Below are 23,808 nucleotides of genomic sequence, written 5' to 3' on the forward strand. Positions count from 1 at the left end.
CTAAAATGGCCCCCACAGTCACCAGATCTCAACCCAAAAGAGCATCTTTGGGATGTGGTGGAATGGGAGCTTCGTGCTCTGGATGTGCATCCCACAAATCTCCATCAACTACAAGATGCTATCCTATCAATATGGGCTAACATTTCTAAAGAATGCTTTCAGCACCTTGTTGAATCAATGCCATGTAGAATTAAGGCAGTTCTGAAGGCGAAAGGGGGTCAAACACAGTATTAGTATGGTGTTCCTAATAATCCTTTAGGTGAGTGTATATGTTAAGATCTAACATTACATATATATTTTAAGCACAAAAGGCATGACAATTTTTGTGTATTTAATTTAGAAGTGTAAAATAAGTGTTTACTCCAAGACTTTGCATGAATAAAAACACTACATAAGCTATTATTACGAAACATGGCATCAAATGCGAGACAAACCAGGAATAGTATTTTGTAAACAGACTTTATGATGCTTGAATTACAGAAGCTCAATTATGAGTTTGGAAGATACAGAAATAATCTGAGGGCAATACAATTATGTCACATTTCAGCTCCACGGCATGCAAAACCATGGAAAATCCACACATTAAAGGCAAATAAAAACTAAAACCAACAAATTATATTAGAAAAAAACAGGTAGTTGTCTTGTATTTTTATAATGGCACCACGGTTGACTTCAGATTTCCGTTTTGAATAATTGCACAGAGATACAATACATTGTATTTCTGCGGTGCAGCAACATACTGTGAACAATTCACAGATCAGATATTACTGTAACCAATAACACTGAATAACAACAAACACACAAAATACTACACACGTTATCACAAACAAATAACAACAAAAGACCTTTAAATGTGCAGAAAAAATACTTTGTGAAAATATTTTTACGGCTCTGGTTGAGAAACACTGAAGCAGCTAAAAAGTGCTACTAATTTGTAAAACTATTTGTATTTTGTATTGATGAGTTTAAATTAGTTCATTTGACCTCATGAGTCTTGTTGCTTGTAAAAGTGAACAACGTTGATACTTGTAAATAAACGGATAGCAAGCATTGGAAACATTATGCTCTGAAATGTGACATGAAGAAAAGCTCCCTCGTCTGAGATCTGACACATACATCAGTTTACGCTTTGTTAATTTTTGTATACTGTCAAACATACATAGAGACAGTACTGGTCCATGACAACACAATGCTGTGTCACATCAGGCCAGAGTTGGACACACCCACCTGCAGTGTTTAAATTAAATCTAATAGCCAAAAATTATACCAGTATGAATCGAAAAATGTTTTCAGGAAATCATGAATCTCACCAAACACATCAATAAAAAATCCAAAAGATTTTTAAGAAAATTATATTCTAGACAATACCAGTACTGTATTTCACATATCACTAAACTATTGTTAGCACTGCAGATGAGTGTCTAGCCTATGTGCAGAATGAGAGAGAGAGAGAGAGAGAGAGAGAGAGAGACACCCGTGACCTGTGATGTTTGGAGCTAATGCTGCTTGTTTACTGCGTCCGCAGCTGATAGTCTGTAAAGACAGAAGGAAATGAGAAGAACTTAATTAAATGTACAGAATGACAGGAAACAGGAAAACATGGAAATACATGGGAAAAGTTAATTGTGACAGCTGAACTTTCTCTCCCGCCCACCAAAACGCAATCAAAACCTTAATAAATCAATAAATAAGATTCAGCAATGACTGAATCTTAAGTTTCCTCCTGAAGATGGCCTTTAACATCCTCATTATACAACAGACAGAGACTGAGACTTATAGAGGTGAAGATTTGGTTAAACCTCATCCCACGCAAATATTAAAAAAATTATCTCCAGCAGAAAAAACAAACTACACGTTGTGTAACCACAGAGTCTAATTTTAGGTTGATTTCCCCCTCGCTACACGCGTCTGACCATAACGTCCTCTTTTCATAGAAAAATTTCACCGCCGCAATCGAACTCATCTCCCATCGTTCTTTACTGCATTGCTTAATTGTTGCCACATACCTGCAATGCTGTGAAAAACAATGAGTAAAATTGAAAGTTATGTACGGGTGGTCATACCTCCGTTCTGGGTGATGTATCGAACCCACGGCAGGGCCTGGTATCCGCTCTTCTCGATGATCTTCAGGTAACGCACCTGTCAAAAAATAAATCACCAATATGATGCCATGCAATGTGTTGTGGGTGAATTCATTGGTTCACGGTAAAAACTAGATTTGCATTTCCTGAAAAATAAAAAAGCATATAAAAACTGAGTTAGTTGTAGATAACTTTCTTAAAGGTGTTATGTTAATATTATTACAAAGTTCAGCTCGGTTGGATAGAGCTTGGCAAAGAAAAGGTCTGCGATTCTCATCAGTTAAGCTGGTTCGGTGATTAGTTGTTAATCAGAGCCGAATTTCACAAAGAAGATCGCATACAATATAGGAGGCGATTTTGCGATCTCTGTAAAATTCGGTTGTGTGTAGTAAATGACGCTTCATCTAAAAGCAGGTGATGCCGATTTACTACTAATCACCAAAACGGCTTTACTGATGAGACACGCATGAGAATCAGAGAATCGCAGGTGTTTTTTCCCAGTTCTACGGTTGGATAGCTATGCTAAATGCTAATTTTACCGACAAATATACAAACTTAAAGTCAGAGTTTTACGATTAATTAAACGGTTAATGAACAGATTATTTTTAGATGAATCAAATAATCTGCTGATTAATATGATAATGTAAGTGTTATTTTAACACCAACTACACCAATGACGATCCCTGAGGGTGTGTCAAGTGCTTTTAATGTGCATGAATAGCTACGTTTACATGGACACATTTTGCCTCCATCGGATTAAAATCCTTCCGATTAATAAATCCTATCACAGCGTTTACATGAACACTTAATAATGTGATCGGATTGATGTGCGTGTTTATATGACACAAGATTTACATCAGATTTGATCATTTGACATGCGCACATCGCACAAATATAGTTTCACGTTGTTTCAAGATTTGCTTTGTGCCTCACTGATTATAAAGCAGCAGCAAAAACACCCATTCACGTGTGCCCAAAAAGCGTATTTTACTTCACGCAGTGCTTCAGAGACCGTTCGCGCGTACAAACACGAGCGTTTGTGGATCAGAGTATAAATCATGGACTGACCGGACAACGCTGTCTTGTATCACTTTATGGGGAATTGAAAGGATAATAAGAACAAGATTAACAAGACAATCACTTCTTGTGACTTCCTTCAACAAAACAAACTCAAGTTATTTGCGTCACATCTCATTACGCCAATTCTACGTCATGGCACGTGTGAATATGCTCCACACTCCCTTCCTGTAGGTGGCGAAAATGCACCTTTCAGTGGGTTTGCCAACCGCCATTAAAAAAAGAAAAGAAGATAGCACATGCGCAGAGCGTTCCAGTTTCAGTTATCCATCTGATCAAGTGTATAAATGTCCTTTTGAGGGGATTACAAAAGGTATAAACCACCCCTAACAAGCGGATTAGATTTTTAATCAGATTGGCACTTTTCAGTCCGATTGAGGTGTTTACATGGAGCATTTTTATTCAGATTGATCATTTAAACGGATTACAAATGTCCATGTAAACGCAGCTAATGTCCATTTGTCGCAAATACAACCATGGGTCAGTAGTTTGGTTTATTATACTTTTATAAATAAAGAAAGAAAACTTCAAGATGCTTATTTTACTACTGATCTAGTTAGACTAAAACAATAACTTAAAGGCGGTGTGCGTAAATTTGAGTGATATCTAGTGGTGAGATTGTGAATTGCAACCAACAGCTCACCCCTCAATTTCAAAACGCATATCGTAGGACAAAACTTGTCGTCATCTGAAACAACGTAATGCTGCGTTCAGCCCAGCCGTGGTAGAGGCGTTAAGCTCCTAATGCCCCTAATGAGGCATTTAGCGCGGTAGACGCTATTCCACCTCATTCGCGCATCTAGTTTGAGCGAATGCCGCGAATTGAGCGTTGCTGCGGGAAACACGAGAAAATTGAAAAATTTGAACTTTGCTGGAAAAACACGCTGTGTTAACCAATCAGGAGCTTGCTCTAGTATTGACGTGATCACAGGAAGTGAGTGGAGTCGCAGAAGCCCCTCCCATTTCCGCGTGAATGTCTCGATTACTAGAATTTCACGCACGAATGAAGCGAGTAAACTCAAAATGTTCAAGCGGCAAACTAGACGCGGTAGACGCAAATTTGACGGCTTAAACACGGCTGGTGTGAACCTCCGGTAAGGACGAAACGCGTTCTATAAAGCAGTTTGTCCGTTTAGAGCTACTGTAGAAACATGACAGCGACTTTCATGTAAGAGGACCTGGTGTATGTAGATAAAAACAATACAGTTTATTATGTAAGGTCTTTATACACCACTGATACTATAGTCATGTATATTATATTGCATTTCTGTCAAGAGATTCTGCTAAAGGTACACAATGCACCTTTAACATTCATCAACGAAGACCGAAATTGTTGACATGCTTGCCAGAAATCTTTAAAATGCAAAACTGCAACTGGGGACAAACAGTTCACTGAGGGGTCGTACACAAATTGACAAATTTTTCAAGTCGACCTGATCGATTATATCGAGGTGCTGTTTCGGCCATAGCTGTGTTCACTCTGTGACTGTTCAGTATAATGAACTTTATTGAGAGTTTTGCATTGGGTTCATGACAGGTTCCTTCAGGGCATCTACATAAGGGGTGCAGCAGAGCCTGGGAAAGTGGCAGAGTGGAACATGAAAGACGGAAGTACATGAAGAAGTGAGATTGGGGAAATGGCACCTTACTACGGGGGGCAGTATTGCATCATACAATGTGCCTGTAGCGCAGGCCTTGCATCACTGTACACAACAGAAGCCGTTTGCACAACAGCTTCAAACATGCTGAAAGAGCACAATCATGTTTTGTAAGAAGCAGTAAATATCCAAATACTTAGAATTAAGTGAAAAGGGTAATTTTTATATTGCAAAATACTACATACCCCTCTATACCATTGTTACACTTTTGTCCAAACAATAGAAGACGAATGTGTGGGCAGGCAGATAGTAGAGCGCTAGGAGTATTTGGGGAACATGTTTGGAACCAAAATTGTTTATGCAACTCCATTTGGCGCGGGTAGTCACCTTTAAACTTTTCAAGAGCAGGGTGGACGTTTTTTTTTAATTTAGACGTATTAAATTATAGTACTATGGTACTGTCCGGCAAAGATCTTCTGTAGTTCTTTGTTTGTTGATTTTCTAAGGTTTTTAATCTGTGGAGCGTTTTTTCTAATTGCAGACTCTATTCTCTTAGAGGACAGAAAACCTCCCAGTCTCAATGTTCAAAAATACCCCTTTAGATGCAAAATAAGAGCCGAGCCTTACACCAATGAAGAATAAAAAAAGAGGCTTCAAAGAAGTAGTTTCAAGGACAACCCTACTGTTCGCCTACTCAGGCACTTTCAGAGGATATTTTAAGGATGCAGTGTCCTGGCGATCGTGGGCCGGTAATGTGCCACTTTTGGGTGCAGCTCACACAAACTTGCCAGGCCACCGTCCGTGTGTACACCCTGGCGGGCCCGAGCGTTAGCCGAGTCACAAAAAGACGGCCAGATTGTAAAGCAACTATACGATGTTTGTGTTATGTAAATGTAGCTATTCAATGTTGATTCTGTTGTGTTTATGCAAATTTCGTCTTGGGTTCGGTCACTCCTTAATAAATACAGTTAAACTGTAGTCTACAGAAGTCTATATTTGTAGCTGGATCTAATGACAGAGAGAACCAAATTGATCCTCAGCGGTGCGTGTGTTTTGTTTTCATACAGAGGCACAACCAATATAAAATTTTATTGAAACTTTAACATGGGAGCACATCACATTACTTATTTACATTTACGCATTTGGTGGACACTTTTATTCAAAGCAACATACAGTGCATCTTTTCAAGTTTATATATGACTGTGTGGGTTCCCTCGGAATCGAACCCATGACCTTTGCAGTGCTGATGCAATGCTTGGCCAATTGTTTATCACTTTCTATCATTTAAAAATTTCAAAATGCCAGGTTCTGTTTATTGTGTAAAAACACCAACAAACAAACAAATGTTTGGTGTAAAACACAGCTGTAAACAAACCTAAACTTATCCGGGACCTTTTTATCTGCTTCCTGTTGATACAAACAGGAAGGGGAAACCCTTTTACTTTCATCAATAACACATTACAATATAAATGTACATATTAGGGGTGCACCGATAAATGAACATATACACTAATAATACGTGGCTGATATTATTTACAGCTATTACGTCTGAGGCCGGTGTATGTTTTCAATTGTTTCCAATGGAAGCGCCATGCATGTAAAAGAGGACTTTTGTCCACACTTAGTGTTTATCTGTTTTCAGCGCTAAGAGCTTTTAACTTTGGGTGAAACGCTCAGCTTGTCAATGTCACTTTTCACTTAGCGTCCAATCATAATCGAGGAGGGGCGGGACAAATACCACAAAAACTAACTGGTGCATTGTACAAATGACTGACAAACAAAACAGAAGAAATGCCCTTAAGCGGCAATAGTTGCCGTCCGTTTTCCGTTTTCAGACCTGTTGGTGTATAGAGGTGTACCGGATCACAGTTAATCCGTGATCTGTACAGATCATGACCTACGGTTCGGCTCGCATGTGATTCACGGATTAATACACAAATTTAAATAGCGAAAGTTTATAATTTGTGCGTGCTTCCAAAGCTTGCAAACACTCAATTGATTTTAAACAGTTTAACCACAAAAAGGCGCTAAAGTGAGCAGTTTTCTGTACGCACAAACGCACATGCAATTGAATGTGTCAGGTTTAACTCCAATCAGCCGTGATCATCCCTATGCCCTTCAAAAGATCAGGGACTCATTTATAAAACTGTGTGCATTATCCTTACTAAAAGTTTACGTGTGCCCAAAAGTCAAAAATGGTGTACGCCAAAAAATATTAAAACTGGAAAACAAAAACATGTTACCATTTATAAATCACAGATCACCTGCAAGGGTGCATACATGAATCATCCTCAGAACACACCCTGTACATGCCCATTCTCCCATCAAGTTAGTTTTTTATAGATCATAACCTTTGCGTGGGAACTGGTGTACGTACGTTTCCAGCCCCGTTTTGTGTGTACGCACGCTTAATAAATGTAACTTTTAGAAAGAGTTGCGCTACTGTGTCTCATACTGTAGTCGATTAAAATACACTTTGGCAAATAGAGCACTGAAAAGCAATGTAATTTTCTCTGTGTGGAGCAACTGTTTATGCTGCATCTCCTTACCGAAGCGCTGTTTGGAATTTGCCCTCCATTTGTGTGTGCGCGCCTGTTTAATTGCACTCAAAAGTGCATACACAAAGAGACGCGTTTCAAAAAGCAAGCAAATATAAAATCTTTCTGTTCCTGACAGGATACATACAAACAAAATGATCTCGAAATACCACAGTTTTCTTCATCTAATAAAAACATTTGTTTATGTCTTAAGTGTATGTAAAGATTAGAGGTAGAAACCAGGGGCCTCATTTATCAACATTGCGTAGAAAATGTTCTATATTTTTACCTACGAATGAAATTTAGTATGTCCGTAAGTACAAAAAAATCGGGATTTATCAAACGTGCGCACGTGGTTCGTACGCACATCCCATTTGTTCTTAAGCACCATGCTCGTGCACATTCATGGTCATTTGCATTCCGAAACGCCTCCAATGAACCATATATGGTGACAAAACCCTCCCGTTATAAGTCACGTGGTTGTGCTTTTTCCCTCACCGCAATAATGGCAAAGAGAGCGAAAAAGAGAAACTTTACAGACACAGAAATCGAGTTACTGGTGGATGAGGTTAAATCCTAATTACACATACTGTTTGGTTCACTTAATGCGCGAGGAATGACTAATAAAGGAAAACAAATCTGCATGGGAACATGTTACCAGTGAGTTTAAATACGTTGGGTACAGTATGAGAACACTCCTAGAAATAAAAAGTGGTTTGACATTAAATTATCAGCCAAAAAAAAAAAACACGTCACAGCACACCAACGTGAAATCAGTGCTAATGGAGGACAGACAATGACAGAACTTTCCACCTTGGACAGCAGCATATAACCAGCATCAACGGCGCGATCTGAAACGCGCTCGCGGTGGATGGATGATTTGCAAAGTCTTCCAAGTCTTCCATTGCACTGCATTGTCAGAGCTTTATTTATAGTGGTAGACACCAATTTGACGACAAATCACAAATAAATCATTAACTTCAACAATGGTTTGCTGTTACTATACACAAATCATTTTAACACCTGCTTGTGGATAATAAATACACACTTCTTTACACACTGGGAATGATCATGTGTAGTATCCGCTATTCTACCACTAGATGCTCTGCGTACGCATACTCAAAGGTGTGCGTATATTTACACACATTTCTACGTATAAGTGCAATTTGATAAATTCCACACTTTGCGTAAAACTGTTCCTACGCACACTTTACGCACACTTCTGTGCGTACGCACGCTTGATAAATGAGGCCCCTGGTCCTTAAAGAGACAGTAACCTCAATTAACCTACTTAAGTCTGTGTCCTTAATGTTAATCAAACAACCCAAGACAAAGAGAAAATCACTTCTGTAGCTCAAATATATATAATTATATTTCATTTATACAATAGTGACAGTGTTTTTATTCATTTGATTGTATTGCTGTACCTAAGGCCAATTTTAGACTTTACTTAAATGTGCAATTTTTTTAATAAATGTTTGTAATTTCGTTATATGATCTTATTAGATTTTTCCCAACCCCTTTTTTTCGTGCCTCAAAAACCGTAATGTGATCCAAACCGTGAGTTTTGTGATCGTGACACCACTAATATGCCTAAAGTACTATTCGCATGGGATTCGTTTTACATAGAGAGGTGGGGTAAAGCATTTTTTTTATCAGAGCTTCTCATTGATTTTAGTCCCGTCCGTATGCTCCATGTCAGTTATCATTATGGACAATGTCAGTAGCATTATAGTGTCTTTAACTTCTGTTAAAAAATTCTGGAAAAATTACCTCAGGTACTAATACTGTGCGAACCAACCAGCTGTAGATTAACAAGGAAATTTCATCATTTCCTGTAATTTTAATCTAGAAGCGCTGTTAAGAAACCTTCGCAGGGGTCCTGTGGTTAAATTACATTACTCCATCTACCACAGTAAAACTAATCCTGTCCAAATAGGGCTTAAGCATCTACCTAAAATATCAAAATATGCAATTAAATAAATATAAAATACAAACATTGTTTGCAACTGTAGGCCATCATTGGGAGCCAACAATAAGTGTAGTCTTCAAAGTTAGAACAGATTAAAACGCTAAACAGCTTTTACATCTATTGCATAACAACACAGGTTAATAATCAAAAACGAAAAATCGATTGATTTCTATGCATCTATGTGTGCATCTTTGCAGTCGCCTGTGTATGTGTGGTTAGAGTAGAGATCTCGTGGTCAGCAGCTTTACCGCACCGGTCTTTCATTAGCGCCGCATGCGTTGTAGACCTAAAGTGTGAGCTCACAGCTGGAGACAGCCAGACCTCGACGACGCGCCTGTGACTGCACCCTCTGCATGTGCATTACAGCGTGCATCTCTCAGACCTGTTTATACGATAAACAAGCAAACTAAATATGTATAAGGGAGTCTCTAAAATGCAAAGGGAAGGGCTGTAAACAGTTCGCTTGTATATTCTGTTTCGGCCAAAAAGTGAACGCACCGTGTAGTATAAAGTGACGATTGTTTACAACACAGCTGTGTAGCGAAGAAACGCTTGTTAACCGTTAAACCTGGATGCACAAACACGTCTGCATGTAACAGCTAATAGCAGTGTGTCCATCATACTCATCTACAGAAAAGCTGCTTTCATTTGAAGAGCCGTGCAGCTTTAGGATCAGAAATACAGCAGCCCTTGAAACTTCATCAGGTCATAAATATAGCCATGTCGGGAAAAGCATTCCAGTTTTCATATAAAACCATGCATGCTAAAAATAGCGCAATGTCTATTTGTGTCTATGACAGGACAGTCGTAATGGTCTTCTCCACGCCAGAGTCCGACAGACTGTCCTGTCCCCTCAGACATACAGCAGATTTCTAGATTGTGGTTGGCCAGTCTTAGCCAAACGGCCCGAGGCTTGACCCAACCGCAGCCTGAAGCTCCGAGCGTGGGACTGTCGCTTGATCAACAGGCAGCGCTGATCTCAGGGGACCTGACGCCTGGCACTGTCAAGCTTGTCTCAGGACTGGAGACAGTCGCTTGAGAGCGCTGGTGTATCAACCCCGGGCTGGGCGGGAGGGCACACAGACGCCGACCGCAGCCGGGAGAGGTTATCAAAGCCTTCCTGAGGTTTCAGACCAGGTCAGCACCCAGACTGCCTCTCTCACGGGAATGGAGGAGTCAACAAGCTTTCCACCGAGTTGTGACCCAACCTCAAGAGTCAAATGGAAGATGTGAGGCCAAGGGTTTACACACATCTAATTGAAGCCCACTGTGTTGGCTGTGATGTGGATGATTTTTGATAAGTCTTGATTTATGGAAAAACTAACATGGGTTTTACATCCCAAACCTGTAATTGTTCGGTCTTTGAGTTGACGTTTGAGGGGGGGTAGATAAAAAAGACTGCTGGACAGCTGCAAGGCAGACGAGAAACAGCATGGGCGAATGAAAATGACAAAAAATTAGAGAGGAAATCTCGCTTAAGTTAAACGGTTAATTAGATTTGACACACAACTGACTTTCCCTCATCATTTTGCTGAAACATCCTTACTTTCAAGAGGAAATTGAGTTTACTGAGGGTTTTTTGCCGTTTATATCCATGTGGGCTGCCGAACACAACTTACTATTGTACGAAGGAAATCGACCATTCCTGTCAAATGCTCCCCTTTTAAAATCATATACAATTAAGGATAATTTTATTGGAGTACTTACTCATGAACGTCATATTCGGTGCACTACACCAGGGCAAGCAGAGTTCAGCCAAATGGTAGTTTGAGATCCGTTCAACAGAAAAATTATATTTCACCTTCATCCCCCAAGTTTTACAACTAATAATTATACGCAGTACACACACGTTATGTAAACACACTTCTATTTTGGATGAGATTAATCGTGATTATTCTTTTGACAGCCCTAATATTTACGTATAAGTTATATTATTTATAAATAAATACTTAATATATAAATAAGTTTTTTCTTAAAATTATACATGCATGTGTGCATATTTAAAAATAGATAATTATTATTATGCACAGTTTACACACACATTTGATGTAAACAAAACTCTTATTCTGCTATAGATTAATCGCGATTAATCGTTATGCATCCTATTTCTCCTAAGCCATTTTATAAGGAAAACAAATCTAAGACTAAGGTAATGCTTAAACGAAACACACTTTATAACCCCATCAAATCCCCTGAGCTATGAAAGAGCAAACACTGAGCAATAACATTTTCCTCTGGGAAATCATTCTGCTGTGTCCAGGGGAAAGTTTCCACAAACCCAGTCCACAAAATCTTACAACGCGACAGCAATCGTGTCATGTAGATTCTCGCTCTGCCCACCTTTACAAACTGCTGACGCTTCAGAAACACAAACACACGCAGTTGACCCTCACAAATAAACAGAGTCTGCTAAAACCTACGATTCAGCACAGCAGAAGCTGTGGTTCTGTTCGGTCTGTCCTGTCTTTGACCGGCAGCCAGTGTCTGGATTAGGCCACTCTCAAAGCCACAACACACACGAGGATTGTATTTAACTCTATGTAGTTATGTGAATCAGATTTTTTTCATGAAAAAAAGATTATATATGCGCTCTAACACAACATAGATTCTCTTAAAATATAGACTGATCAAATTTGGTTGGCGAATCACAACAAAACTAGAGCATTCTGGTTTTATCATGTCATCACATGCAGCAATATGGGCTATTTGAAGTGCAGTCAAAATCTAGTTATATCCATCATCACCAGAATCTATTTTCTGTTGTGTTTCTTTATTTCATTACTTTAGCGCAGTGGTTCTTAAACTGGGGGCCGCCAGGGGGCCCTGGTTTTATGACTTTATATTAAAAAAAATTATTCTACATTTGCATAATACTTAATATAAATAAGGCTACCAACCAACAGAAATGCATTGTATAATCTAATATGTTTTTGTTTAAAATAAAAGTCTAAGTTTGAGATTGTTATTCAAATTTTCTTTGGGTGAACTCAAAATGCGAGAGATGTGTACTCTGAAAAGTTTAAGAAACATTGCTTTAGCGGCGTTCTTGATTTTGCCAAGTGAGAGATGTTCCTGGGTCAACATCATTGTTGTTCATGGGACAACATTCAAATCAACCAATCAGATTTGTGTACACCATTGCTATTCACCTTTTATTTCCCTTTGATTTTAGGAATAAGTTATTTTAAGCAATAGGGTTTTTTTTACAGGAATGTAGACCCAATAACATCCCTCACCCCTTTGCTAAATCAGGTTAAGCTTACGTTAGCAGAGCAAACTTTGTGGGCCTAAATCCCCTGAATGCACTGAAAGTCACTTTGGATAAAAGCATCTACCAAATGCATGAATGTAAATGTTTTGTAATTGTATTAAGAATGATAATATTATCAAAATTCTTATGCATTCTTAATTTTACTATATTGTAAAGAGAAAACTTGCTTGCTATTTCTAAAATGGTCACATTAACCATAGCACAATTCTGAAAACATATTGTTGAAAAACTTTGACTAATACTGCCAATTTCCTAATATGCAGATCTGTAGCACCATCTATTGGTGACAAACAACAAAATCAGCACTCATGTATAATGTGTCACTGCCTGAGAAACAGGTGTTTGGCACCCAGGAAAAAGCAGAACATTAAAGAAACAGACAGTAGTGACACCTCGTGTCAGAAACAAGAAGTACAATGACAAAGTAAGTTTTGCCAGAATGCATGCATACAGATCTAAAAACCACTTTATACTAAATAAAACAAACTTGTACTGTAAATAAGGTATTGTTTTTATATTGGTTATTTAAAATGTTGCTTCATGGCACAAAATGGCCATTTAGATTACATTCAGAGATAAATGAGAAACACGTTGACAAAAAGTCTTGGTGTATCCTACGCCACCCCCTGCTACATTTACACATTTTGGCAGACATTCTTATCTAAAGCACCTGACAATACATTCATGGTATAAATTTTATCAGTATAGACGGTTTCATCGGACGCACGTGATACACGTCTGGATCCGAACCTTACTTCCGGTTTCGTTTTTTTAATGGTCTGACTAGTTGCTAAACTGATCTCTTGAACAAATGCCTCATCGAAAATAACAAATGTTTTGGTTTCCTAGGTAGTCTATGTGTTTTTTTTTTTTGCTTGTTATATAAATAAACTACTTTTAAAGAACTTTGTTGTTATTTATTCTTAGCAGAGTTTACCGGAAGTTACGTGCGGACCGCGACAGCCGCTTGTTTATGTTGTTACTGCTGAAACGGTCTATATGTTCAAAGAGCACATATTTCATTGTTTTTTAACAATGTTCTTTTTTGTATTTGGTATAATACAATGTGTTGGCGAGGTTTATGCTTTAAAAAAATATATATTTTCCACAATCCGTAAATTTTTGTATCTCCAGATTTCACTCCCTTCCTGAAAACGCACAGAATGGAAAAGCTTTGTGTCCCTGATTGGCCAGCTAATCTGTACATTGTGATTGGTCTGAATACCTCTGCCGTCAGCCGGAAATGTGACGCTCTGTACCATGTTAAAAGATTTAAACAGTGCAATGCTAACAGGAGTTAACTTACAGACTGTGAGTCCGAAGCGGGAGGAATTATGATAATGTCTGTCTTGTCTACATCACCAATTTCCGAAAGGAAACTGTTGCCGACAATCCGTGTGTTTGTTGTAGTCCAAGAAAAGAGATTTATGTTGGAGACGATAAATCGTGTCATCGTTTACTTTGGGGTTTGTTACTTTTTCATATCGTTAACATGTACTAATACACACCTACATAGCAAAGGAAATATAAAATCGTGATTCGGACCATTGGTGCTCATTAAACCAATGACCTTTGAGCTTGTGCCCCAATGACCCTTGTTCTGCAGATACGTAACTGAATTTGAAGCAAAATACCTCTGGAATTATTAATTAATTATTATTAATTAATAACGTATTTGAATATTCATTAAATTATCAAATGTATATATTATCATCATGATCAACCAAAATGTTAGCAATAACTGTGATATGGAGCATGTTGTCAACCTATAATATTCACATATACAAATGTCATCATTACATATGATTTTCAAGTGAGAGTCACCTGTATTCCCGAGGTGGTGAAATAAGGAATCTCAAACTTCACACTGATTGGTGGTTTTCCTTCTTTATCTTCAGCTTCCACACTGGGGAGACCAAAATGAGCTCTCATCAGGTACTCCTTACCTCCCTAAAAAATAAAGGGTGCATACATGGTGAGAGTGCCTCTGGGTGGACAGTTTGTCTATTTATTACAACCAATAATGGTGCTTTTCCATTGCATAGTACCCAACAGTTTGGGTTGGGTCAGCTTACTTTTGTTACTTTTTTTAGTACCACCTTGGTCGGGGTTCCAAGAGATCCGAGCTGATACCAAAACGCAAAAACACTGCAGATTACTGATTGGTCTGAAAGAATCGTCACTACCAGTGTCATCGCTATAATGTCAAAGATTTGCTTTACCTTAGTGCTAGCTTGCGCTGTCTCGAGCAAACATGTTGTCATCTGTGCTCTGCTATAAGTTTCCAAACTCTCTTTTAGCGATGAAAAACATCCACAGGTTGAGAATCAGGAACACCATACCAATTTTTTCCAGACCTGAAGTTTGTTGCAGCACATTCGCAACATGCACGCTCATATATGCTTAAATGCAACTTAAATGAGGCTCAGGGGACCGCGTCCACTGACGCTACGAGTGTTTGTACAGAAACTGTCATGTTAGACAAAGGTAGTGATAAACGTGATGTGCAAACATCTATTTGTGGTGCTCAATAAAATTTTGTGTAAATATAACTACATGCCTATAATCACTCCCACTCCAAAGTTACTAAACTGAAAAGCTAACCAAGCCAAAGTGAAGTGAGCTGACCTAAACCAAACCGTGGGGTATGCGATGGAAAAGCGCCACAAGACTCTTGAGTATCTGTGCGTGTTCTTACCGGGAAAGACTTGATGGACCAAACAATCTCACTGTTCTCTGGCACCCACTTTACACTGCCCACGGTGGTCTTAAACTTGGGGGAGTCTGCGTCGGTCGGGACGGGAATGTGAATCTCCACATTATTGGCGGTGGAACGTCGTTTAAACTGAGACTTGGCCTGAAGATAGATAGAGTTTATGTATTTATACGGATGACAACACACATTTTCACATTGAACCGAACTGAGCTCATATACAGTGAAATGTGTGTGTTCTTACTTTGATCATGTACTCGATTCTGCTGTGTGAATGTTTCTCAATGACAGACTCGATCCAGATGAGCGGCTTTACCTGCTGACACAGGACAATAAACCCCATCCGAACCAAACAAACAAAGTAAGTACTAAAGTTATGTGTTAAAAGAAGCTATACATTTTAATCAGTGCATGTTTTTGCTTTGAATCTAACCTTTGACCTCATTACTAGAGATGCACCGTTATATTGGCCAAATATTCGGTATTGGTCGATAAAAGCAAAAACTGATATCAGTCTGAATAATCGGCTATCGTAGGAAAAATTTAATATCGGTGCATCTCTACTCATTACCAATTTAGCTACAGGAAATCTGTGTATACAAGGCAGAGACACACACATGCGTATTTAGGCGATAAGACATCAGCTCAAATTCTCCATCCGGTGGGATGAAGGAGATTGTGCGATCATTCTCAAAACGGGACAGACGGACACACTGGTGAAACTTCACGTCCTCCAGCTCCACAGACTTACTCTTACCACCTGAAGGGATGAAAACAAACCACAGCGTTGAATCCACAATAACCCTCTATATTTAAAGCTTTTGATCCAAACATTTTGAAAAGCCACACTTAATATAGACTACTAGAGTAACAAAGCTATGTGAATACGACCTGAATAACATACATCTGTAAGGAGAAACCAAAACTAAGAAAGCAACTCACGGCCAGTGTTCTCGAACAGGACCTTGTCATTCAGACCCAAACGCAGCTCTGGCATTCCAGAGAGGAAAACTCTCATCTTTATGGAGCCCACAATTTCACTGCGGAGAACATTACCATTCGCACTAACCTGGAAAAAAGACCAGCAACCCTGAGTCACTCACGTCTGAACTGATCACAGGCACAGAAACACACTTATTTGCAAAAAAAGCATAATGCATTGGAAAAGTTTGGTGTAAAAGCTGTTTTTGGACTTGGTTGCACATAGAGAAACCACACACGACCTGAAATACAGCTCATGTGGCAAAATGATTCACAACTGGTATAAAAGCAAATCTGGCCTAATTTATGGGACTGAATGGTATACATTTATGTATACCAATGCATTTTAACATTTATGCATTTGGCAGACACTGATATTGGAGGAAATGTAAAGTACATAAAGCTATATATTTTATTAGTATATGTGATCTTGGGAATCAAACCCCTGACCTTTGTGTTGCATGCTTACACAATGCTCTATTAACTGAACCATAGAAACACTGTATTGCTTCTCAAAACTACCGAAATTGTCTAAAATAAGAATTAATTTGATCAATGCTTTTCTTTTTTTCTTTGGTTTTAGAGTAAACATGACTGTCTGGGAGATTTTAGTGAGATTTATCCAAATGCAGGCTGTGCGGTTTAGGTTTTGGCATTATAGCGAATCAGTTAAGAGAGAGATTTTTTTGCCACCTTTTTATTCATTCGTAGGGCAGCACGATAAAGGTGTTATGCATCAACCAAATAATTAATGTGATAGGCGGAAAATACAATGTTTGTGTCATAAGGGTCAATGTTTTTTTTTCATCTATACATCATCGGAAAGCTTAATAAATGTTTTCCTTTGATGCATGGTTTGATAGTTGTGTATCGGCAAAATATCGTCCTATAATATTGAGAAAATCACTATTGAAGTCATCTAAATAAAGTCCTTCGCAACACATATCACTTATGATAAATACATGTTTTATATATTTACAGTAGAAAATGTACAAAATATATTCATGGAACATGACCTTAATATCCTAATGAATTTTGGAATAAAAATAGATAATTTTGACCCATACAATGTATTATTGGCTATTGCTACAAATGAAGCGTTTGGTTCCAAAACTTGATAAACGGCATTTAAAAAAAAAAAATTACAGTAGAAAATGTACAAAATATCTTCATGGAACATGATCTTTACTTAATATCCTAATGAATTTTGGAATAAAAATAGATAATTTTGACCCATACAATGTATTATTGGCTATTGCTACAAATGAAGCGTTTGGTTCCAAAACTTGATAAACGGCATTTAAAAAAAAAAAATTACAGTAGAAAATGTACAAAATATCTTCATGGAACATGATCTTTACTTAATATCCTAATGAATTTTGGAATAAAAATAGATAATTTTGACCCATACAATGTATTATTGGCTATTGCTACAAATGAAGCGTTTGGTTCCAAAACTTGATAAACGGCATTTAAAAAAAAAAAATTACAGTAGAAAATGTACAAAATATCTTCATGGAACATGATCTTTACTTAATATCCTAATGAATTTTGGAATAAAAATAGATAATTTTGACCCATACAATGTATTGTTGGCTATTGCTACAAATGAAGCGTTTGGTTCCAAAACTTGATAAACGGCATTTAAAAAAAAAAAAAATTACAGTAGAAAATGTACAAAATATCTTCATGGAACATGATCTTTACTTAATATCCTAATGAATTTTGGAATAAAAATAGATAATTTTGACCCATACAATGTATTGTTGGCTATTGCTACAAATGAAGCGTTTGGTTCCAAAACTTGATAAACGGCATTTAAAAAAAAAAAAATTACAGTAGAAAATGTACAAAATATCTTCATGGAACATGATCTTTACTTAATATCCTAATGAATTTTGGAATAAAAATAGATAATTTTGACCCATACAATGTATTGTTGGCTATTGCTACAAATGAAGCGTTTGGTTCCAAAACTTGATAAACGGCATTTAAAAAAAAAAAATTACAGTAGAAAATGTACAAAATATCTTCATGGAACATGATCTTTACTTAATATCCTAATGAATTTTGGAATAAAAATAGATAATTTTGACCCATACAATGTATTATTGGCTATTGCTACAAATGAAGCGTTTGGTTCCAAAACTTGATAAACGGCATTTAAAAAAAAAAAAATTACAGTAGAAAATGTACAAAATATCTTCATGGAACATGATCTTTACTTAATATCCTAATGAATTTTGGAATAAAAATAGATAATTTTGACCCATACAATGTATTGTTGGCTATTGCTACAAATGAAGCGTTTGGTTCCAAAACTTGATAAACGGCATTTAAAAAAAAATAGTTACCGCCAAAATTAGTATTGTATCAGGTCAGTATTAAAAAGTAAATTCTTATTTTATGAAAAGCTGATATCCGCCATCTTATTCTGTCATCTTTTCTCCTTCTTTTCCCAAAATAAACGATAAACGCCAGTCCTCTCCTCTGCGGAATGCAATAAATCCGCTCAACAAATCACAGCACACCATTCCATATTGTAAACAACATTGGCGGCGCTTTGAATACACACAGAATTGTAGTTTTCCTCATCCTCTTAGTACTTCGTGATCAACAAAAAACAAAAACAAAATAATACTTTGATGGCATTGATAAACCTGTGGTGGTTTTCTGTGGCTGGGATGTAACGTAAGCCATCAAAATCAAATATAAATTTATGTGAGAGGCCATTGGGCGAAGGAAAAATGCCGGCTGTTGCTTGTTCTTACACGACAGCATCAAGTTTCTGTCATGCTAACACACTGACCCGATGGGATCTTATGAAAAACTTTCCATTATTTTACTCAAAGTCAATGAAAATCGAGCATGATCAAAACATTTTACAGCTGATCGCTGTCAAAAAAAGTTCAGCGACGACGTCCCAAGGATAACAGCAAAGTGACAGTGTTCTTAATATAACAAAGTAAGTGTTTTCATTAATTCCATTAATGTTTATTTTTTAATCAGTGTATACCACTAGTCAACTAAATGAATATAACATTGCAAAGATGAATGCACATTTATATATTGATTCAATAGATCTATAGCATTTTGGAAAAAAAACTTGTCAAGGATTTATTGCATTTTGTGGAAAAAATTAGCCGTTTTTATAATAATTCTTTGAAAATCAAATTATGGATTAGAATTTTTAATGTTATTATAACCTAAAGATGCTATGTGAAAGTTTGTAACAGAGAATAGTGGTTTTCATCTTGTCACTTTTTTGGTATAGAAAACACATTTTTACCCAAATTAGTCCAAATGGATTTATTGTGTTTTGGAACCAAACTCTTCAAATATACCCATTCAGTTGCAAACCATTTAAATTTACACATATGCAATTTTTGATAATTTTGACAGACATGCTCATTACAGCATCCACCTTAGTGCAGATGTCACCAAGTAGTTTAAAGACCGCTCAAAGTTAAAATGGTTCATCACTTTCCTTGAACTCCACAATGGCATTGTTTAAAACAATAACTACTTGGTACAAGTTAATCTGGTAAACCGCTAAACCTGTTATGAAAAACAGCAGGTTCATCACCTCACACAACAAAAGCACAATAGGATGGATGTTACTGCGACCTTTGTCCTGTTTGTTATTGTGAATTCCTGTGTTTATTTTTAGCGAGTCTAGAGACACCTAAGAAATGTGATGTTTCCAAAAACATACCAGGAGGTTGACGGACTCAATGACGTCAAGGAAAACTTCGTTTTTCCTGTACTTGATGCCCTCCGACCTCCAGGAGACGGCGTTGGTTACGGTCGCTGGTGGCCGTGGAGCTCCAGTGTCTAACTTGTGACCTTCCTGCGTGATGTATCTGTGTATTGAGACACAATTGTTATGGAGAATAAAAAACCTTTCTATGGCAAAAATAACTTTCGATGTCTTATATCTGCTGGTGGGTTATAGAAAACCATGGAAACATTTCAGTATTGGGCCTATAGTTATGAATACAAACATGGACTTACTCCTGCAGAATCTTGCTGTCAGTAGTTTGAGGGTAGCCAAAGTCCATGAGTTCATCCAGTAGCTCGTAGATGATGACAAAATTATCTCTGATACTCTCCTCTTCCAACTCCTTAAAGTATTCGGAAAAAACCTGAGATACACAGACACCTTAATCATTGGAATGAAGCGGTGTACCACCTTGTATGTGCATTATTTTCTAATAATTCAACGGATTGAAAGTCTACATAAAGACTTTCAATAGATTTGTCTTAAGCCAAAGAGTTTTCCACACAAAATGTGAACATAAATTCTGTCCTGTGAAATAAGTTCTGCCTCAAACAAAAAACATCTTTCGGTGCAAGAACAAAAGTGATATAACATACCTGAATTATTTTGTAGAGGAAAGAGAAAACCAAGGAAACACAAGCGTTCTTTTTGGATGTTGCAACAACTGTTTGGCAAGTTAAGGAAGAAAATATTCTTTAAAAAAAACTACATTTTAAGTGTATACTGTGATGTGCTAGGCACCTGTCCACTGTTTCTTGACCTCCAGCACTCTTTGATATACCAATAGAGATCAGTGATATAAGTGATGGATGAATGAAGTGCATAATTTCTGTGACACTACACTAGTGGCACCAAACCAAAATGACAAAATAATTATTAATTTTACAGTATCAGAACCATTGACTGACTCCCATCCCATCTGCTCTTCTTCAAACAGGTAGCCCCGCCTTAAAATCGCACCATCCCCTTCTTAACTCTTTCCCTGCCATTGACAAGTTAACCAAACAATTAAGAGAAAACGCTTCTCTGCTAATGACGAGTTTTTATGGCAATCCATATTTCCACTATTATCCACCAGGTGGCGCTCTTGCCAACTTATAAAAACCTGAAGCATCCACAAAAGCGCTGGCTAGCAACTTTTTTTTTAAACGCTAGGGGGAAAAGACTTAAGCCTGGCGTCATGTGAAACAGCCTTTTCTGGGTTGAAATGCAGAAGCAAACAGGTAGACATGTAAATCATCACTTCTTTCTTAAGTGAGGCACCAGTGAGAATTAAAAATTGTCTAAATGCTTTCAACTCCAATAGAGTGACTGGCTCCAAACTTTATCTTACTATTTATTTTCATTTGTTTAATAATTAAAAATTGGCCATCTTCTCCCTTTAATCCCAAGGAAAGCAGCAGAATAACAAATTAACTTTTTTTATCTCAGATCTATCCAAACGCAACAATTACACACATTACACTTCTCAATTAAGTGGAAAATGATTAGCCTGTTACAACAAAGATGTTGTAAAAAGCAGTTTTCCTTGTGCTATGTCTATAAAGAAAAGGTGCAAAGAATAAACAGCATTTAAGCATCATTACTAGTCTAAGGTGAGAATAAAGATTACTTCAAACTAAAATCTAATTACAAATTGTAAACAGATCCAGATGCAGTTAGACGTTTGGAGAGGATACGATACAAGTTGTTGTGTTTAATCCACATGAAACGAACTCCTCCATGAGCAAGGATGGGTGACAGTGTGCCCTCTTCCTCTTTATCCATCAGCAGGGTCATAAAATGCTCAATCTCTGACATGTCCACATCGCCGCGGTAATTACGACAGATCAATACCTGAAAAAAAAAAACAGATGATGGAGAATACATGCAATGTAATAAAGCCCAACAATTTAAACCATAATTCATCACTTTCTATATCACAGAGCAGTTCCCATTCCCAAACCTTAGCTTAGGCTTTCCTTCTTCTAAATGATGACAAATCGCCAAGATAAATCGCTTTATTGGTCTGTCTAGTAGTGGCTAAACTGAACTGTGAAACAAATACCTTGTCGAAAATAACAAATGTTTTGGTTTCCCTAAAAACGAGGGGAGACGGCGATCATGGACCACTGCTATGTAAAGGGAGGTTTGGTAGCCGATCTGTAGTTAACATTATATAGTACACAGTACTCAGTGTAGTTTTTGATACGCTTAATGTATGATTTGAACTAAGGTAATCCACTTGCTTTTTTACTTGTTATCAGAAATAAACTACTTTAAAGGGCCTCTGTTGTTATCTTTGCAATATTCTTTGCAAAAGCTTACAGGAAGTTACGTTTGTTGCACTAAAGCTGTTTGTTTATGTTGTTATTGTTGAAACCGTCTATTATTGTTTCCTCACTGTTGTAAGTTGCTTTGCATCAAAGCATCTGCTAAATACTTCATGTAAATGTAAAATCTACAAGAAACTCTGGACACTTCCTAAATGTCAAAAAAGTCCTCCAGAAAGGACACCAGATGTATCTGGGATCTGGCCTGGGACCTGTTTTTATGTGTTAATCCTTTATCTGCACTAAATGACACTGATCCAAGTTCAGTGGATTATGGCTGGCACTGCTAATAAGACTAAAATAAAATAATTTTAACCCAGAAACACTGAAGTAACCATGGAGACCAGGACCAGTTATAAGCAGCTTACCACATTATTAGACAAGCAAAACTTTGGCAAACTATTCGCAAATCCCTTCATTATTCCGGTTTAAAAACTGATGTTTAATGAATGAAATATCAACACATATGAACATTTTAATGGTTTAAAGTAGTACTTTAATTATTTATAGATACACTGTGTAACTTTGTGAAAATCAACATCACTGCACTGTAAACCCACAGCTGTAATTCAAGGTCCATGTAAAGGTTAGGATTGAAAAATAATTTGTGTCAAACCAATAGCATAACTTCACAAAAACAGGGCAATATTATACGTATACTTCTTAAATGGACGACTTTTTTGGAAAAAGTAATACAAAATACTTCACACAAAATGTAAAAAAATATAATTTAACCCTCTCTATAACTGTTATTTACAATGATTGATTTTAGTTTTTATGTGATTTGATCGCTATATCAAACATCATTCAATCATGAAGATCAACCGCTATAAATGGATTAATTTAATTCATATAAAGCTATATCTTTACTTAACAAAGTCATATATTGTTAAACACCCTCAACGCATTCAGACGAGTTAACGCGTTTTTTTATTTTAATTCAGAAAACATTAAAATAATATTAAAATCCCCTCACGTCATGTTTGCTGTGGATTAGCTTTAGCATGCGGTGCTAGTGAACCGTTATCTTACCTTCCCCTTCAGATCTAACACATACACCGCGCTGGCCGACATGTTTCCGCCGTTATCAACCACTTGTATCGATAATCCACAGAAGTCCGGTCACTTCTCGGGCATTTATGAGATTAATGAAAACCCGTCATCCGTTTTAGACGAAAAGAAAACATCAAAGTGCGGCTCCGAGAGATTTTGAGGAACCGGGTGACGCTGCGCTGACTGCGCGTGACTGCACTGCAGCACCATCTACTGCACAGAATGTCTCAACTACAGCAAAGTCCCTTTATGTAAAGACTCCTCACTCGGTGATCATATTTGCAACGCCAACAGGCGGCTACATATAAAAACACGTTGACTTGAATTGAGAAAGAACGATTTCTTTAAAATTGCCCTCTTTAGGCACAATATACAACATATTTTGACCACCAATTAAACATGACCTCAACTGTGTTACTTAAGCTCTTATTG

At 37.3% G+C, this 23,808-nt stretch overlaps 1 protein-coding gene across 2 annotated transcripts; it reads right to left on the reverse strand.

Annotated features, from left to right (window-relative positions):
• Positions 1 to 576: 576 nt before the first annotated feature.
• Positions 577 to 23,721, reverse strand: ap1m1 (adaptor related protein complex 1 subunit mu 1). 2 transcript variants are annotated; one of them, XM_055203458.2, is made up of 12 exons: positions 23,356 to 23,721; positions 21,691 to 21,847; positions 20,608 to 20,675; positions 20,245 to 20,375; positions 19,946 to 20,093; positions 16,192 to 16,318; positions 15,867 to 16,009; positions 15,494 to 15,565; positions 15,235 to 15,393; positions 14,361 to 14,486; positions 2,064 to 2,139; positions 577 to 1,533 (listed from the first exon to the last, which is right to left on the reverse strand). In XM_055203458.2, the coding sequence occupies exons 1-12, from the start codon at positions 23,395 to 23,397 to the stop codon at positions 1,511 to 1,513; spliced, it is 1,272 nt and encodes a 423-aa protein (XP_055059433.1). In that variant the 5' UTR covers positions 23,398 to 23,721; the 3' UTR covers positions 577 to 1,510. The 2 variants fall into 2 exon arrangements, with proteins under 2 accessions (XP_055059433.1, XP_055059432.1); XM_055203457.2 differs by having other exon boundaries at positions 15,494 to 15,568; positions 23,356 to 23,720.
• Positions 23,722 to 23,808: the final 87 nt, after the last annotated feature.

Source organism: Misgurnus anguillicaudatus, chromosome 2 (genome assembly GCF_027580225.2).
Source record: "Misgurnus anguillicaudatus chromosome 2, ASM2758022v2, whole genome shotgun sequence".
NCBI classification, from domain to species: Eukaryota; Metazoa; Chordata; class Actinopteri; order Cypriniformes; family Cobitidae; genus Misgurnus; species Misgurnus anguillicaudatus.

Coding starts and splice junctions, on each gene's coding strand:
- ap1m1 (XM_055203457.2), bottom strand. CDS start 23,397: ATGTCGGCCAGCGCGGTGTATGTGTTAGATCTGAAGGGGAAG. Junction 15,394..15,493: donor GAATCGAGTACATGATCAAA/GTAAGAACACAC, acceptor ATCTATCTTCAG/GCCAAGTCTCAGTTTAAACG. Junction 14,487..15,234: donor GGTCCATCAAGTCTTTCCCG/GTAAGAACACGC, acceptor TTTATTTTTTAG/GGAGGTAAGGAGTACCTGAT.